At 37.8% G+C, this 16,920-nt stretch overlaps 2 protein-coding genes across 4 annotated transcripts; both read left to right on the top strand.

Annotated features, from left to right (window-relative positions):
• The first annotated feature begins 115 nt into the window (after window positions 1-115).
• LOC114566334 (cytokine receptor common subunit gamma-like) lies at window positions 116-6,749 on the top strand. Of its 2 annotated transcripts, none has more exons than XM_028594673.1 (8): window positions 116-218; window positions 872-939; window positions 1,690-1,862; window positions 2,149-2,282; window positions 2,375-2,540; window positions 3,555-3,660; window positions 4,042-4,102; window positions 4,297-6,749. In XM_028594673.1, exons 1-8 carry the CDS (start codon window positions 195-197, stop codon window positions 4,513-4,515), a joined length of 951 nt encoding a protein of 316 aa, XP_028450474.1. In that variant the 5' UTR covers window positions 116-194; the 3' UTR covers window positions 4,516-6,749. The 2 variants fall into 2 exon arrangements, with proteins under 2 accessions (XP_028450474.1, XP_028450473.1); XM_028594672.1 differs by having other exon boundaries at window positions 872-962.
• An 84-nt stretch (window positions 6,750-6,833) lies between these two features.
• Window positions 6,834-15,239, top strand: snx12 (sorting nexin 12). Of its 2 annotated transcripts, XM_028594675.1 has the most exons (6): window positions 6,838-7,235; window positions 9,785-9,880; window positions 11,146-11,270; window positions 11,628-11,718; window positions 12,214-12,224; window positions 13,857-15,239. In XM_028594675.1, the coding sequence occupies exons 1-5, from the start codon at window positions 7,071-7,073 to the stop codon at window positions 12,217-12,219; spliced, it is 483 nt and encodes a 160-aa protein (XP_028450476.1). In that variant the 5' UTR covers window positions 6,838-7,070; the 3' UTR covers window positions 12,220-12,224; window positions 13,857-15,239. The 2 variants fall into 2 exon arrangements, with proteins under 2 accessions (XP_028450475.1, XP_028450476.1); XM_028594674.1 differs by lacking the exons at window positions 12,214-12,224; window positions 13,857-15,239 and having other exon boundaries at window positions 6,834-7,235; window positions 11,628-11,730.
• Window positions 15,240-16,920: the final 1,681 nt, after the last annotated feature.

Genomic DNA, 16,920 nt, shown 5'->3' with positions numbered 1-16,920 from the left:
AAGAAGGCCTAACTGTATGTAGAGAGTTTCCTCTGACAGGAAACACAACCCACGACAGTCAGATTAGAAGCAACCAGAAGCGACACATCGATACTGAATTTTGTAGAAGTAGATTTGCGTCGATGCTGAGAGCATCCTGTTTCTGTGTGCCACGATGCTGAAGAGACTGCTAATGCTTCTCTGTCTGACAGGACATGTGTTTGCCAAAGAAACCCCCGGTAAGAACATTTAAAATGTACATCTTGAATTATAGGTAAATTGTGTTCTCTGTCGTAGAGTTATAGTGTCTTTACCAAGGTTACTCTGTAACCGAAAGATGTTATAAATAACTGTTTTTAGCCTATTTGGATGTGTCTGACCAATGAGTTATTGAATTTGCTGAAAGGCTTTTGGTCTAATCATATTGTTGTTTTACATTTGACTATTTTGATGTGAAGCTGCTTTTGTTCATTCATTTTGTATCTATACTATTAGTTAATCCATATTAAACAAAAATGTTCACTATGTATGAGTGATTTTCACTGTATTTTTGATCACTTTTCCAAAAATAAAATCAAGATTAGAAACAGCACAACTGTCTTGACATGTGATTAGGCCATAATATTGTAAATAATTATTCACTTGTGTTAACAAATTAAATTTAAAGTAAAGCCATAGCCTACTTCCTTGATTATGCACATTTTGCGTAGATTCCCTTGTCGTCATTGTTCTGCCATTTCCTCATTGTGTGTGTGTGTGTGTGTGTGTGTGTGTGTGTGTGTGTGTGTGTGTGTGTGGCCTGCTATTAGTATATTACCATTATCTATTAGTGTAGATCTATATATGGTTCATTTTTTTCATGAAACTATTCTGCCTCTTGTGTCTCTGACAGATGTGGACTGTTTGGTGGTGCATCTGGAATATGTTTACTGTTCTTGGAATAAGCAGGGGACTCCAGAGGTCAATTACACCTTCTACGGCTGGTTCGTAATCATTAGTGACAGTGACCCTGACAAATTCAAACACATTTTGTAATATCATCTGAATCAATCAAACTGTGAAGAGTAAAATATTGGACTTCCATGAAAGATAAAAGGAAAAGTATTTATTCAAAATAGGTGTTTGCGTGTGATTTGAACATCTGATGTTATACAACTTTATCTGGGGTGCAATCACTTTCCATACACAACCATGGTCTGCAATTGTCAGTGTGAAACTAAATTCTCTGATATAGTCTACCTCGCCTGCTCCAGCTTAGTTGTTTTTGTTTGTTTCCTATAATTTTATTCCTATTTATAGCCTATATTATAAATATATTAGATTTACTGTATGTCATTCATCATGTTAACTGCTACTGTAAACATTAAAGATTTCACACAAATAAAATTTTAATTATTAGAAATTTTTAATCGCGTCACTTTTTTTTAAAGAATGAGCATGAGGTACACCTCACCTTGTCTCTGATTGGCTATCCATGCTCATAGCATAGTGATTAATCATATAGAAGCTGAGAGACCTCACTGTAAGTAGGAGTAACAGGCTTGATTTGTTTCTTATTCTTTAACACTGAGTACTTTTTTAGTTGGCTCTTCAGAGCATTAACTCTTGTGTAACAGGCCCTAGTATCTGAATGTAGCAAATTACAAAGAAAGACACCACCACCATCCTTTGCTTTGTAAGTGGAATGTCTAAATAGTTATTTCTTTACAGGTTCCACGGTGCCAACGTCAGTGAGTGCCCCTCCTATCTGTCAGAGAACAACATAAACACTGGATGTAACCAGCCCTATGGCTCACTACTTAATAGGTTCAACAACTTTTACACCAGACTGGTACATGAAAACCAGATTTCCGAGGTGAAGACACATGAGCTTAAAGAAAAAGGTATGCTTATTTACTGGGATTCAACATAACATTGGGAGGAATTTCCAAATAGTAAACCAATTAATGAAGGAGAATTTTCTTTATGATTTTATATACCTACTGGTGCAGCGCAACTGTAACTTAAATGTATAACCTTTTTCCAGGAAAGGAACAACAATGCTAGTATTTTGGAACAGGAAAACAAATTCTACGGCTGAAAATGAAAATATATTGTCTTAGTATGTCCTTATTACATTGTCATCACATTGTATATTTTGTATCACTAAATGGTCTGTGTCGTCTCCAGTCAAGTTTAATCCACCAACCAGCCTGACTGTCCGTTATGGATCTGACTCTAACCTGTGGCTCAACTGGACCCAGATTCGTTCTAATTGTGTGGAAAGTGAAGTTCGCTACAGGATCAACAACGGGAACTGGGCGGTAAGCAGTTTGGAGGAACAATAAATCTCTTTTTCAGTCTTTGTTGACTTATGCACCCATCTCCTTTCTCACCTCTATCTTACTGTCCACAGTCCTCTCGAGTCAGTATTGGGAAGCAGGATTACTGCCTCAACTTGCCCTCCCGCAGTTCCCTGTATGAGCTGCAGGTGCGGAGCAGAATGGGGTACGCCTGTGGACTTTCCAAATTCTGGAGTGACTGGACTGAGCCTGTGGTCTGGGGATCCAACAACAGCACGGGTAAAATTACCAAATGTCTGCTATCAAAAAGACCTAGAACTCACAATAGCTCGTACTGAAAGAATGAACCAATAAGTGACTTCTACTGCCAACCAACTGAAACGACAACATTACCAAACCAGTCTCAGGCACAGAACCAGTATGTGGTATTTCCAGAACACTGACCCGATGTGCCTCATGACTTATTTCCTATAGTCTTCAAAAACGTGCATATTCTGATAAATACAAATATTTCTGATAAATGTGCAACATATTTTGATGATTTTCAACATGTGGAATTGACATTTTGAGGTACATATGTAGGTACGCGTAGACATGGACCCTACGCCGTACCCTAAAGGCCAATTAATGCTTCTGCGTTAAATCGATGCCATGGCTACGTACTGTATGTAGGTACGTGGAGATACCCTACGCCGGACACTATACGCTGTAGCCTGATACGCACCTCTCAAGAAATTTAACTACACGTTACACATCGCACATCGCTTGGCCATGGCTTGGTAGCGTTGCATTTCCCGGTTCTCCTTTAAACAACATGCAATCAAGGAGAGGGCTAACTTTTACTGCTACAGCTTTCCCACCGCGGTCAGAAAACACAGGGGAGATGCTTTGTTTCTCTCACATCTAGAGTCGGTAATCGCTCCGAAGCTAATCACCATCACTCTCTCACTTGCTCTACCAAACATTTCCCACACACACACTTGCCTGCCCTGCTATTCTCTTAAAGAGATTGATGCACACACCAAAGCACAAGTATAAACTTTAGGCAACTTATGTAGGCTACAACAAAAGCTCTACGTGGAGCCTCTGCAGAAGCATAAATCAGGCATAAGTACCAGTAAGTCTGTAATAGGCCAATACCGGACGATACTGTAATATCAGCTAATCAATATATCTGTCTAACTCTAATAAGGTGGTTTTAACTATCTGCACCTGCTGCCCTGCATGTGCACAATACAGTAAAGGTACAAGATAATGAAATAATTACAATCCACATCTCTCTCCTCCTCACAGACCCTAATAAAATGAACAGTTCAATGTCTGTGTGGACCCCAGTGCTGTCTGTGGTGGGTGCTCTTATCCTCATCATACTGGTCATGATGTTGCTGCACAATGAAAGGTGGGTCATAACGTCATGTATAAATGATGGTATATGGGTATGGTATAGCCACAGATTTCCTCAGTTTATTTTTTATTTCTACATTTACTTAAATTGTTTTCATTGTTTGCATTATGCCGTAAAAATGATAATTGTTTAAAGCAGCAGTAAGTGATGATGGAACTAAAATTCACATTTGGTAATACACTGTCAATCATTTGACATGCAAGAGGCAATATTTCTGTATTCGTGGAATAGTATCTTTTTACCACAGTCCAAAAAAGTAGAATATCCCTAACCTCACTCAACAACAGAGCTAAAGAGCTACAGGGAACAAAGGTAATGCAGATGAGCTGTTGTTGACATGATCATCTGAGAGAAATGTGCCTGTCTCCCCTACAGAATCAGAATCATCTTAATCCCTGTGGTTCCCAAGCCATCCCCAAACCTTCAAAACATCGAGGTTAGTAGTATCCAGAGCTCTGTGCCCACCATCACACAAAAGATTTGTATTCAAATCTTATCTCTTTTTATTTGGCAGCTAATAAAACTATAGACCAAAACTACTGCAGTCATTGAAAGAAATGCACAGGCCAGAAATGTACCATCATGTGAGGTGACAGCCAAACAAGTCATACATGTTGTTCTTTTTTAAAGGATTGGTTTAAATTCCCTAAAGGCCTGAAAGAGGGTTTAAACTACAATGAGCGCCCCTGCCCTGTGCGTGAGTACTGCCATGTCCGCCAGTCTGACAGCGAGAGCTCTGACTGCTCAACCTGCTCTGTCACCACCGACCAAACCGACTGCTCCGTCTTCATCCCTGTGAACGAATCGGACCTGTCTACTCCCTGCTCCTCTTCCATCTCACAGTTTTAGTCTCATCTGAGGAAGAGAAGCAGGTTTCTGTTTAGGAGGCATCTCAATCAGGTTGAGTCTCTTAAAACTTCCAAATTGTCTTAAACTGACACATCTCCTGCATGACTGCAGGGATCAGAAAATGGATCAAGATATGTTTGGTTTCCCCTATGAGAAGAAACCAGATATTTGTTCAAGGCACTTAAAAACAATTGATTCAATTAAAGCTATTAATGTTACGGAATATCAACAACCTAATGCAGCAGTTACAGGTAAAAAAAAAAACCTGATTATATTACAATTTTACAACAAATGATAAATTCTGAACTACTTCATTTATATCACTTTTCATTAGTGGCATGTATTTACTAGCCTACAAATTAAGACGCACCGCCTGATTTAAGAATGACTATAAGATAAACCTTTATTGATCCCCAGAGGGGAAATTAGGTTGTTATAGTAGCAGAAATACAGCAATAGTACAGATAAATAGAGAAAGTAAAAGAATAAATATTAAGAGGTATATAAAAAACTAAACTAAAATAAGAGTCAATTTAATAACAATAAAAGTCTTAAAAAGGTCAGCACCTATCAGTTATTCCTCAAACATAAAGTGTATTTTTAAGAGAGACATGCATTTTTTTCTGTGTTTTATGACATTTGTATGTGTTATTTTAGAATTGTATGAAATTGATCAAATCTAATATCCCAATATCTTGGGCAAAATACATTATTGGTGATGTCACAATATTTGTTATATGACTATTTGTATTTAATGTGAAGTACTGACAAAAAACACAATGCATAAAGGCCAAGAAGATAGATAGTTAAATTCGTATTGATCCTAAAAATTGGATATTACAGTGTTACAGCAACAAAATATCAGACACACAGCACACATACAGAATATACATGAAATAACAGGATACAATATACATGAAATAATAGAATACAAGAACAAATATTTAAAATATGTACCAGTTGGGAATAAAAATGTACAACTACTTAAATAGTATTAATACAGATTTAAGTAACCCTATTGTGCAAGTTGCACTTAGTGCAGTATTATGATGTCTATGAGTCTTATCTAACACTCTGTGTGAAGTATTAAAAAGTTGTATTGCCTGTGGTAGGAATGATTTCTTATGGCGGTCCGTGCGACATCGAAGCTGTTGGAGCTTCTTAGAGAAGGTGCTCCCCTGTTGGCCCAGTGTGGTGTGGAGATGGTGGTCGGGGTTATCAATGATAGATAACAATTTGTTCAGTGACCTCCTCTTCACCACAGCTTCAAATGTGTCCTGTTTTGCAGCCAAAAAGGCAGCTTTCATTGTTCATTCACTCAGCTAGTCAAATTACCACATTCTAACCCTTTGTAACTCATGAACTCTCTTGGTTTAATTAATGGTTCAAAATCATCACTAACTAATGCTATATATGCAACCTTGGGAGTTGTCAAGTCTAAAAGTCTCTGAGCTCCTCCAACACTACAAAAAAAATCTGTTTTTAACAATTTAACGGCTGGAAGGATTAATGTAAAAACCCTTTCTTAATGACTTTACTAACATCATTAGGAAAGTTGAAAGATGTTTAAATAACATTTAGAATTGCGGACATGGTGAGTTATTAGAAAGTGAGAAACCATTGGCATCTATTAATGGATTATTATATTTATAACTGCAAATATTACCAAAGAGAAAGTATAAACAGGCAACCCAAAATGTACTCGTATTAAAGGCCTTCCAATTGATCTATAAAACATTAGTATATAACTCATTATGCCCAGTGATGAACTGGGATCAAAAAACAGCCCTGGCATTTGCAACACACCGGCCCTATTTTTGTCAATAACCTTTGTCCTAGGGTCCCTGTCTGATAGGATTTTTGCTTTTAGATGTTTTATTACAGAAAGTGACCCATGCCCAAAATAGTCATTCTGTCATTTTATTACTTATGGATGGAATTTTAGTAAAAAATAAAATGATTCCCTTTTTTTCTGGGGGACCCCAGACCCCTCTTGGAACAACTGTAGCAGGCAAATAGAATAGTTTTAACCTAGCCTCATATTTTCTGTATTATAGTCCCATAATTTTGAATGTAACCTATCTTAACTGAATGTACTTTTTCAATGTGGTTGGACGTTTCAGCAACCTAGGCCTACTTGTATTTTAGTGTTTGTGTTCAAAATCTATAGCCTATATCTGTATCTGGCATGACCTGTTTTTGATTAATAAATGTACATGTTTAAAGTTCTGTGACATTAATTGTACAACTGAAATGATTTATATTAGGGTAACCTAGTTCAATCTCCTCAGTCCAGTTATCTCACTGTCCATTAGAGGGAGTGCAGTGTCCCACACACAGTACGGAACTGAGTCAACGCATTTTTCAGATTCAAGAAAGGTAGGGCGCAGGGCGGCTGGCCCCCGCAAGAAGAGAGATATACAGTCAGCTACTTCCCTAGCTGAACCGATCAGCTATCGCAATCAATTGATGTCTTCAGATGAGATTTAAGATTTTACTGTGCATTTAGTTGGTTTGATTCGCCGTTGGTCGTCCAAAAATTACTACCCGAGAAAATGACAGACCCTGCGGTGGCCGACACTCGCCGGTTGAATTCCAAGCCCCAGGACCTGACGGATGCTTACGGCCCCCCAAGCAATTTTCTGGAGATAGACGTTTATGATCCACAAATCGTTGGAGTTGGACGGAACCGTTACACAAACTATGAAGTTCGCATGCGGGTAGGTGTTCGAATCACAAGCCAAAAACTGTTGCAGCGTTAGCTTTTATTTGCTAAGCTAACTGGTAATTACAGTGTTGTTGCTAGCCAGTTAGCATGTTTATTTTCGCTGTGCTGAAGTCAACACAGGAGCCACATTTTTGTCCAAGGATGGCGTAGGCATGAGGAAGGCTTGGCCCGCCCTACTCTCCCTCTGAATGGCTAGTACTCGTTGCCTGCTCTGGTTGGGTTGGTTAGGTTTAGGCAAGAGGAGTGGGATTGGTTATGCTTAGGGCAAGAATGTCAGGATAAGCCAATCAGAGGCAGAGTAGGGCGGGATATGCCTTCGCCTTCCTGGGGAAAAAATACTCGCATCCCCGTTGCTGTGACGTTTACGATAGGCGCCTTGAGTAGGTCAAGATGGCGCTCCAGTAAAAATCAGGACCGGGGATTGTCCATGTCAGAGGCCTATCGGAGGCTGCTTGCTTGATGTAGCTGGCATGTAGAAGTTTTGTGACATAACCCACGTCTTCCAGCATGAAAGCAGATTGATAATGTTAAGCCATGGCACTTAACGTTATAGTTAAATGCCTTTTAAACTAACTGCTTTGTAGCTAACTAGCGATAGTTAGCGTTAAATACATTGAAACAGAATGAAACATTACGACAGTGAAAGTCAGGGAGACCCAGCAGACATCGCGAAGCTAGCTAAATGCTACATGCACTTTAGTTACCAAGAAAGTAAAGACTAATTTAACATTGTCTGCCTGTCTAGCTAGATGTCTTACGCCATTTATGTTGTCTTGTCGACAACATAAATAGACATGACTACTGTTCTCCGGTAAGCTAATGAGAAGAGATAGCTGTTAATGTTACACCTTGACGTACAGAAAACGCTACTTAAAGGTCCCATATCATGCTCCTTTTAAGGTCATATTTGTGTTTTTAGTTTTTACTAGAACATGTTTACATGATTTAATGTTAATGCATATACCTGTATTCACCCTCTGTCTGAAACGGTTCGTTTTAGCTAACCGCACTGTAGCAGCACACTTTCAACCGATAGTGTAGTTGGGACATCACAAATATACTGAAAGTCCAAGGCTCGTTTAAAGACACCGTTTCTGAATACGGGCTTTGTGAATTTCTCTGAGGATTGAGCGTGTTGATACGTTCACAGCATTTATATACACGTCAACCTGCTTTATAATAAAAAATAATACAAGGAAATCATATTTTTACAAAATGCGACCTTTAATCTAGGAGGAATGCTGAAACTGTTGGTGGTTTTATGGACCGGGATGACATGCGTATCCTTATTAAACAATTGTTGTAAATAGTTGTAGTAAGATGAAGTAGTAAGTTAAACTTCCTACTCTAGTAGACAAAGGCAGTTGAGCTTGTAGGAATGAGTTTCAGAAAATCGCTTACTAAAGTTTAATGAAAACATTTTCAGGAAGCTGATGCTAACATTGCAATTGCATAATTGTAACTGAACAGGCTTGTCTTGACTACAACTCCTCATTTTGATGGCCTTCTCCAAGGAGAGTTTACCCATCATAATATAAACAAGTTACTGTTTTCACCACTTGAAGGGCTTTTTTAACACACCATTCATAGATTCATGCAGCAGGTGGGATAGTTTCTTGGATCAGAGGTGGGGTTAACTAGTTTAAAGTAATTTTTGTTAACTTGCATATCCAAATAGTGCGTTCTCACAATAACAGACAAACCTAAACAAACCAGATCAGTCTAGTTAAAAAGACGCCAACCTTCACTGGAAAGCATCCCACTCAGTGTCTACAGCAGTGAATCATGGGAAAGTCATGCAAAAGGATCACCTATTCTATAAAAACTGAAACATTGAGAGATACTGTGAATTCATTAATCACTTAGAGCAATTGGTGTCAGTTGCACACACAATCTGCCTTTTGAATCACAACTCAAACTTTTCAGCGTTCTGTGAACAGGTTTGCTTGGCAGGCATCTTTAATTGTATTTCAAATTAACACATGAAACAATAGGGTTGAAAATCACTTTTTATGCACAAACCATTCATTGAATTCCCCACTGAGTAGAAGTTTCCTCAAATGATTTCTGGCCAGATACAACTAGGTAAGTAATCCATAAGTGGATTGACAGAAAATTAATTTTGATAATTAATAACCATTTGCTGCTCCAATGTGAGGATTTGTGGACAACAAGCAATTTGAAGACGACGCATTGGGCTCTGGGAATTATTCATTATTCACATCCTGTAAACTAAAAGATTAATCATTTGCCCATAAAATAACCTGTAATGAAAATAAACATTACTTGCAGCAACAGATACAGCTGAAAAGGTTTACATAGAAAAAGAACCGCATTCAAACTAGCGTGTTAGTCTGTTGGTGAGATATCTGTTATTGTCACACCTTTGCTTAGGGCACATCCACAATGCCTCCAGCACTCAGTCATGATAGTTGTCAACTGTTCAGCAAGCCTTGTTCTCACTATCCAACAGCAACCATGTCCAAATGTTTGAATTTAGTATAAATCAAGAGCTGTTTTTTTTTCTTCTTCTCTGTGTAGACAAACCTTCCCATTTTCAAACTGAAGGATTCCTGTGTGAGAAGAAGATACAGTGACTTTGAGTGGTTAAAGAATGAGTTGGAAAGAGACAGTAAGGTGAGTGAGCAATGATGTTGTGTTTCAGGCTAAAGGCCGTTTTATGGTCCTGCGCAGGTTCCACGCAGAGCTTTTGCCGTAGCCTACGTAAGTGGCCTGATCTTTATACTTGTGCGCTGGTGTGTGTTGAGCCGGCGTGTGTGTGAGTGTGTGGTAGAGTGAGAGAGTGACGGCGATTAGCTCTGGAGCTAGGGGAGTCAGGGGAAACGGCGTAGGGTCCGGCGTAGACGCAGATGGGTCTGCGGGGGTACGCCGTTGATTCGATGCACAACCATAAAAAAGCCTTAATCATTGTAGCAGGTTGGCTGGTGCAAACTAGTACCTGGAATTACAGTGATGTGATAAGTGACAATGTTGTTGTTACAGGTAGAAAGATATAATCCCTTCATATATTAAAGTGAAAAGTAGGATTACACTGTAGGTTTTGTCTTCTGTGTTGATATAGTGAATGAAAAGCTTAAATATATTAATGTAAATGTGCGTAGTTTTGACTTTACAGCACAGCGAGTGTGCAATTTAAATAACGTAAGTTCATAAATGTGCATGCAGGCAAATGTACATGCATATAAAACTAGCGATCAACTGCATGAAAAAAAAACAAAATAAAACACACAACAGAACAAAATTAAACAAAGAAAACAATAAAATAGATAAGTAAAAAAATAACCCAACCCACGCTTCTACCCTAGACCTAGGGGACATGAGAAACCATTATAGTAAGGATTTCATTTTAATGATAGCTTGTTTCCAGTGTGATATGTTTTCTGTTTTTGTCTAGTGTTGGTTGGCCACCCAGTGTTCCATATTTGCAATGTCTATAAAGGCGAGGAGCTATTTCTGTATATTGACCGAATGTGGAGCTTTCCATCTGCACGTTATTAATCGTTTAGCAGCTGTCAGACCAGCTAACCACAGAGGTTCAGGTTAGAGCTATCATTAAGTAACAGGACATCTGGTGAGTAAGGAATTGTTATGGCCAATATGTTTGATAGTGTTTCTGAAACCCTCTTCTAGAACTCCCCAACCCTCGGACACTCGCACCCCATATGAAAAAAAGTACCCAATGAATTCTGATTGCATAATGTGCAGGTTGGCGATGGTAGTGCTTTCATTTTGTGCAGTATATGGGGAGTGACATACAGTATGTTCTGTGTATGAAATTAATATGAATGACCTCATGGTTGGGATTCCTGGAAGATACCGTAGTTGCAAGTTCTGCCAAATTGATATGTTACCTTTTCTGTTATTTGTGCTGACACCTTCAGATTGTAGTACCATCTCTGCCGGGCAAGGCCCTGAAGAGACAGTTGCCCTTCCGCGGAGATGAGGGCCTTTTTGAGGAGTCCTTCATTGAGGAGCGGCGATCGGGCCTCGAGCAGTTCATCAACAGGTCAGTCAGTTTAGCCCTAAATTAGTACTGTACTAGTAATACATACTTTGTGTGTTTAGATGTAGACAAAGCCAACCTATTTGTCACATAAACATGTGTTAATGTGGAATACACAAGTTTTGACTTATAATGGCTTGTTGATTGTGTTTACTGCAGGTTTTCTCATAAAAAAAAAAAATGTTTGGCCCAAACTGAATTTCACACATTCAGTGTGTGAGTCAGTCATTGCCAAAAATGTCTAGCCTGACACAAGGCTTAACCTAATCTATGTCTATGTGCGTCAACTAACTAATCCACAATTGCATCTCACCAGCCTCCATGAAAATCTTTTGTCCGTTTGTGCGTATGTTTCTGCAGAATTGCAGGTCATCCCTTGGCCCAGAACGAGCGCTGCCTTCACATGTTTCTGCAAGATGAAAGCATTGACCGTAACTACATTCCTGGAAAAGTACGACACTAGGGTTACTAAGGGAGGTGGGGGTTAAACTCTGGGGTGTAGATCGGACTGTCCCCTTCCCTCTCTTCCATCATGTCTTTTAATCTCTCTTCTGTCTATCTGCCTCTCCCTCTCTCTCTCTTTCTCTTTCTCTCTCTCTCTCTCTCTCTGCATATAGCATTGTGACTTTACAATGCTATACGCAGAGATTTTCACTTTATATTGGAGTTAGAATATGTTCTATTATACATCAGAATAATATATCATCTCCTGTGCATTTGTTTTATAAGTGTACAATCATATCGGAAGATTTAAGGAATGAACATTATGTTCGATACGTTCAGTCTTTCTTCGATGAGTGTCATATCATGATTGTAATATAATGTGAATAAAGTAAAACGTTATCTAAATATGGCACTAATGTGCAGCATAGGGATACATGCAGACTGTAAATGAGAGTTCTGATCCTGTTTTGTTCTCTTTGTTTTTTGTTGTTCTTTTTTTTAGGTATGAATGAAGTAAGTTTGCTTATTTGATCCTGTCTCTAAGAGCTTTCTGGAAGTTGAAGGTGGCTGCATGGGCACTGTAAAGACCAAAGGCAATAGTTCACAAATACTTAAGTAGAACAATGCTAATACTATATATATATATATATATATATATATATGCAATCTGTCGCTTTACCTTGTAAATGTACTACACATAGTCCCTGGTTGTCACACAATACAACCAGTTATTCCCCAAAGATGTTGGAGTGAAGTGAAAAACATTCTGCAAGCCAGTTTTGCATTACCCATTACCTAGCATGTAGAAAAACATAATGTAAAATGTAAGTTGCAGTAGAAAGTTTTTAATTGGTAAGGAGTGTACTAAAGTTAATCAGCTGTTTCTCCGAAACTGGCTTGCAGAAGTTGCTCAGGCCACCACGAGTTATGTGAACTATTGTTTTACTGCAATAAGTACTGTACCTCACCCATGACAAGAGCTCTTTTTTTTTTTTTTAAATCTCAAACTAATCCCGATACATTGCCATTATCAACTGCACTAATTATTGGCTGCATGGCAAACTTGCACGCTTTTTTCCCCGCAATAAACATGTGTCTCAGTGTTGCTGACAATTTTCTTTCTTCTTATTTCCCTATAATTCAGTTTTTTGAGACATTGATAAGTTTGTGTCTGGAAAAAACAAAGCAGTTTATTCTGCCAACATTTTTGTTCAAGTTGCACCTTTCTCTTGTACCAGCAATGTCTATAGTTTATTAGACACAGTTTATGTCTAATAACTAACTAACTAAATCAGTTGAATTGAATGTTCATACATATAACAGCAATAAAACAATATTATCTTCCACTGACTGCATGTTAGTCACATGGAAGCTCCTGAACCATATGAATACACCATGACATATCTTAAAAACACTGCCCTGCATGATGCTTATTGATGATGTCTGATGCACAGTAACCCATCAGCTCAGTTCTGACACCGTGTCATAAAAACACTGCATGCAGTCCTGTGTAATGTACCATGTTTAGCGTGTATTGGAGCTGCCATATTTTGTTTTACCTGCCGACTTGCCGAATTTGCTTTGAGTCAATAAAATTTCAGTCCAGAAAGTGTTGTCAATTTAAATACAATACATGTAATAGAAGCAAAGATCTGTTTAAAATGGTTTGAGTAATGACCTCTTGAGTTGGCTACATTTAAAATAGACACACCAACACAGAGCAGGAGTCAGCATGTCCAGTTTTATTCCAGAAATGAATGACACTTAGAAGATATGTACGGTATGTTTTAATGAGTGTACGATTAATTTTTCCATTATGGAAAACAAGAATATGCTTATTTAACATTACTTTAGAGACCACAGTGTTGCATCTCTGTTCAATGTATTTGACTGTATGTAGACTGTAATGCCCAAGCAACTGCCTTTAAAAAAAAAAAAAATGCATGACAGCAATACAAAGCAGCATTAGCAGTTAGTCGAAAAATATGAATATTGGGGCTGTTGTACAGTATGGAGACCCAGAATCCTTTCTCATGCTTTGACATATCAGCCAGAGATTTACAGCATTGACCAAATCCACTTAAAGCGTGAACATGTCTGTATGCTGTTTCTCATGTCTGTTTCTTTCTCTCTCTTATTGCAAAGATAATACAGACTGCTGCACCTGCCCCATGTACATTTATTTCGACATCACGTCATTATAAAGCTGGTGGAAATGTCAGAACTGATAAGTATCAACGGTGTAGGAAAAACACAATTGCTCCTGGACAAAACTAAGAGATCCAATGTATACATTGTTTGATGTTGTGTCTTTATTCAGTCATTCCACATACAGTGTGTACATTAATTTTGTTCAGTAATCCGTGAACATGAACATGTTTCAATATATCCTTTTGTCATAGCTAGATTTTTTTTTTACAAGGAATGTTATGTTTTCTAAATGTCTTTCAAATTGATTTGATCACATTTAAAATGAGGGTAATTTCCTGCTTTGATTAATGTCTTTTTTTTTGCTAGCGGAGATGTGATTTTGATGATAACCTCCCAAAGTCAAGCAACATGTAGCAACATGAAAAGACAGTGATATTTCATTCCAGACAATACACATTTACATTTCCCAATTTACATTTATGTTCTGAACATGCTCTTGGACAGTATTGTTTCATGATTATTTGTTTTAACTCTGCTGTCTTAGTTACATCATCATCACTTTGGCTGTGTGTTATCAAATCAGCTATCCGGAATGTTAAGTTAGGTAAATAACCACATCTAAGCACTGTGACAAGAGGTTCATTATATGAACAATATTTCATTGTTTAAAGGCGTAATCAGCATCTGGTTTATTGATCTGAAATAAGGCTAATTCTGCGCTTATTTTCAGCCGGTTTATTCTTTCTATCAATATTATTGTGAGGTATATTAATACATGTTATCATTGCCGTCCCACTATGGGTGACAAGGAACTTCCTTGTTAATTCTGTCCACCAATTAAATTTCCTGCTGCCTGCTGTTTCATGTCTACATGTGTCTTTTCAGTTTTAAAGAGAAGAAATAAAATCAGTACAACTCACCTTCCTTGTGATTAGTGCGTCACACTGAGAAGCAGTGAGGCGGATCAGAGAGAGTCATGGGAGCTGGATAAATAGCCGCAGTTGACCTAATTTAACATTGAAATGGAAAAACAACATGAAGAGGTTGAAAATGCTTGAGTATACATTTTTGGAGGAAGATTTTCTTTGCATAAATCTTACAACTTGTACAGAAAGATTTTACTACACTTTTTTTAAATTTGTGTTAGTTTTAATTAATTTGTTTTAATGTTCTTTAAACCCTGTCCTTGACTTAGAGCAAAACTACAAAGCCCTCTCCACAACAAGTAACAATACAATAATGTAACAGTATTCAATTTAAAAACAAAAACAAACAAAAAACATGTACTGTGTGGGCCAATGTATTTTAAACCATGTCTCAATGGAACTTGTGATGTGCTGCACCAAAGCTCACATTAATAAAACCATAATACAGTGACAGATCTGTTTTCCTCTGCATATGCATTCACCTTAATGAACAATAACACAACCGAAAGCAGTTTTTTTTAATGTAACTATTAAGAGCTGAAACGATTAATTGCCACCCATTTTGATAATTTACTATTCGTTGTATTTATTTCTTACTTTGGGCTTTTTAAATTTGAGGATTTGATTGACTATTTGTCATATATTATGGTAAACTTAACATCTTTGGGTTTGGATTGTTAGTCTTATGTTACAGATTTTATTTCCTTTTTTTTCTTCGTTTTTATTGTAAAGCACTTTGTAACTTTGTTTCAAAATGTGCTTATATAAATAAAGTCATTAATTTTAAGACGCCAGTTTTGGGTCTGGGGAATTATGAGTAATTTTCACTACCTCCTGGCATATTATAGACAAAACAATGTATTAATTAACTAAGAAAATAACCAACAGATAAATCAGTAAAAAAAAAAAAAAACAAGCAAAGAAAAAGACTATCCTGCTTTTTTTCTGTTCCCCCTCTTCCCCCTGAATAATGTTTGAACAGTCCCTAAGATATAATAGTTTAGCATTTTCTGTTTAGCTGCTTTGACTATACACTACCTTTCTGTGTAGTTCCCATTCATACTGTAAGCAGCATTTTATAATGAACTTTGACAAATGGAAACGCATCAATAAGTAAAACTACATTTTTATAGCGTTCATAAACTGGATTTATGCATTACAGTATCAATACTCATGAATATAAATATTCAACCTTTTTACAGTCCTAATGCAGTTAATAAAAAAGAATACAGTTTATGTGGCAGGAAGGAAGCCTCATAAGTACCAATTGTGGCTCTTCAGTGGCAACACTGGATCTTTTTGTTTCACTAAACATTAATCGTTAAGTCCTCTAATCTTTTTCTTGTTGTAGTTCGCCTTCAGGAAATACAGGGATTAAAGGGGAAGAGGAATTCTGGCCACAGGTGGATTAAAGTTGCCCCAGAATAGTGATCTTGTGATGTAGACCTTGACCTGCAGGTGATCCAAAGTAGACATGACTGTAATTGGACACAATTGGGGCTTCCACGTAAATTAAAAAACTGAACTATTAAACAGTTCATAAAGTTCACTACCTGTGTTGCACCCAACTATACAAGGTTTCCTCTGTTAGAACGAAATGTGAAAAGTCAGGGTTTATTTGTACATCCCTGAAATCACAGGTTTTTACAATCTGTACAGCATATGACTCCCTATATCCAATCTATATAGATTTAAAATGAGAAACCTCCTGAAGAGCAACTGAGGAGGGAACCCTCTTACAGGATGAGCCAAAAATGTAATTTGTGCATATGTATGAATAGACAGAAGTAGAAGTAGATATATAAATTTGATATTTTTCTGGGATACACACACCTACCCTGACCTTCCTCATAAGTGAGAACTGTGACCTACAGAACTAGTGAGCTTTGATGTACATGGCCTTGTCCTGACTAATGAGAGTGGGCAGACAGGATGGGCACAGTAGGCCAAGGCAGAGATTAGGTTGTGTTTTGTTAGCGGTTCTAACACTGGAGCCCAGTGTGCAGCCATGACGCTTGTTGTGTTTGCAGAGACACCCAGTTGGGATAGCTTGATAAACTGGAAGTAAATTGAAAGAGCAACCCAAAGCAGTGTGACTGGGCAAGTACAAAAGGTGAGACGAGTGGCTACTA

Source organism: Perca flavescens, chromosome 13, assembly GCF_004354835.1.
Source record: "Perca flavescens isolate YP-PL-M2 chromosome 13, PFLA_1.0, whole genome shotgun sequence".
NCBI classification, from domain to species: domain Eukaryota; kingdom Metazoa; phylum Chordata; class Actinopteri; order Perciformes; family Percidae; genus Perca; species Perca flavescens.
The sequence above is the reverse complement of the archived record's forward strand: the minus strand, read 5'-3'. Positions and strand labels throughout refer to the sequence as shown.

Coding starts and splice junctions, on each gene's coding strand:
- LOC114566334 (XM_028594672.1), top strand. CDS start 155: ATGCTGAAGAGACTGCTAATGCTTCTCTGTCTGACAGGACATGTGTTT. Junction 963..1,689: donor AATTACACCTTCTACGGCTG/GTTCGTAATCAT, acceptor ATTTCTTTACAG/GTTCCACGGTGCCAACGTCA. Junction 4,103..4,296: donor CAAACCTTCAAAACATCGAG/GTTAGTAGTATC, acceptor TCTTTTTTAAAG/GATTGGTTTAAATTCCCTAA.
- snx12 (XM_028594674.1), top strand. CDS start 7,071: ATGACAGACCCTGCGGTGGCCGACACTCGCCGGTTGAATTCCAAGCCC. Junction 7,236..9,784: donor ACTATGAAGTTCGCATGCGG/GTAGGTGTTCGA, acceptor TTCTCTGTGTAG/ACAAACCTTCCCATTTTCAA. Junction 11,271..11,627: donor CTCGAGCAGTTCATCAACAG/GTCAGTCAGTTT, acceptor ATGTTTCTGCAG/AATTGCAGGTCATCCCTTGG.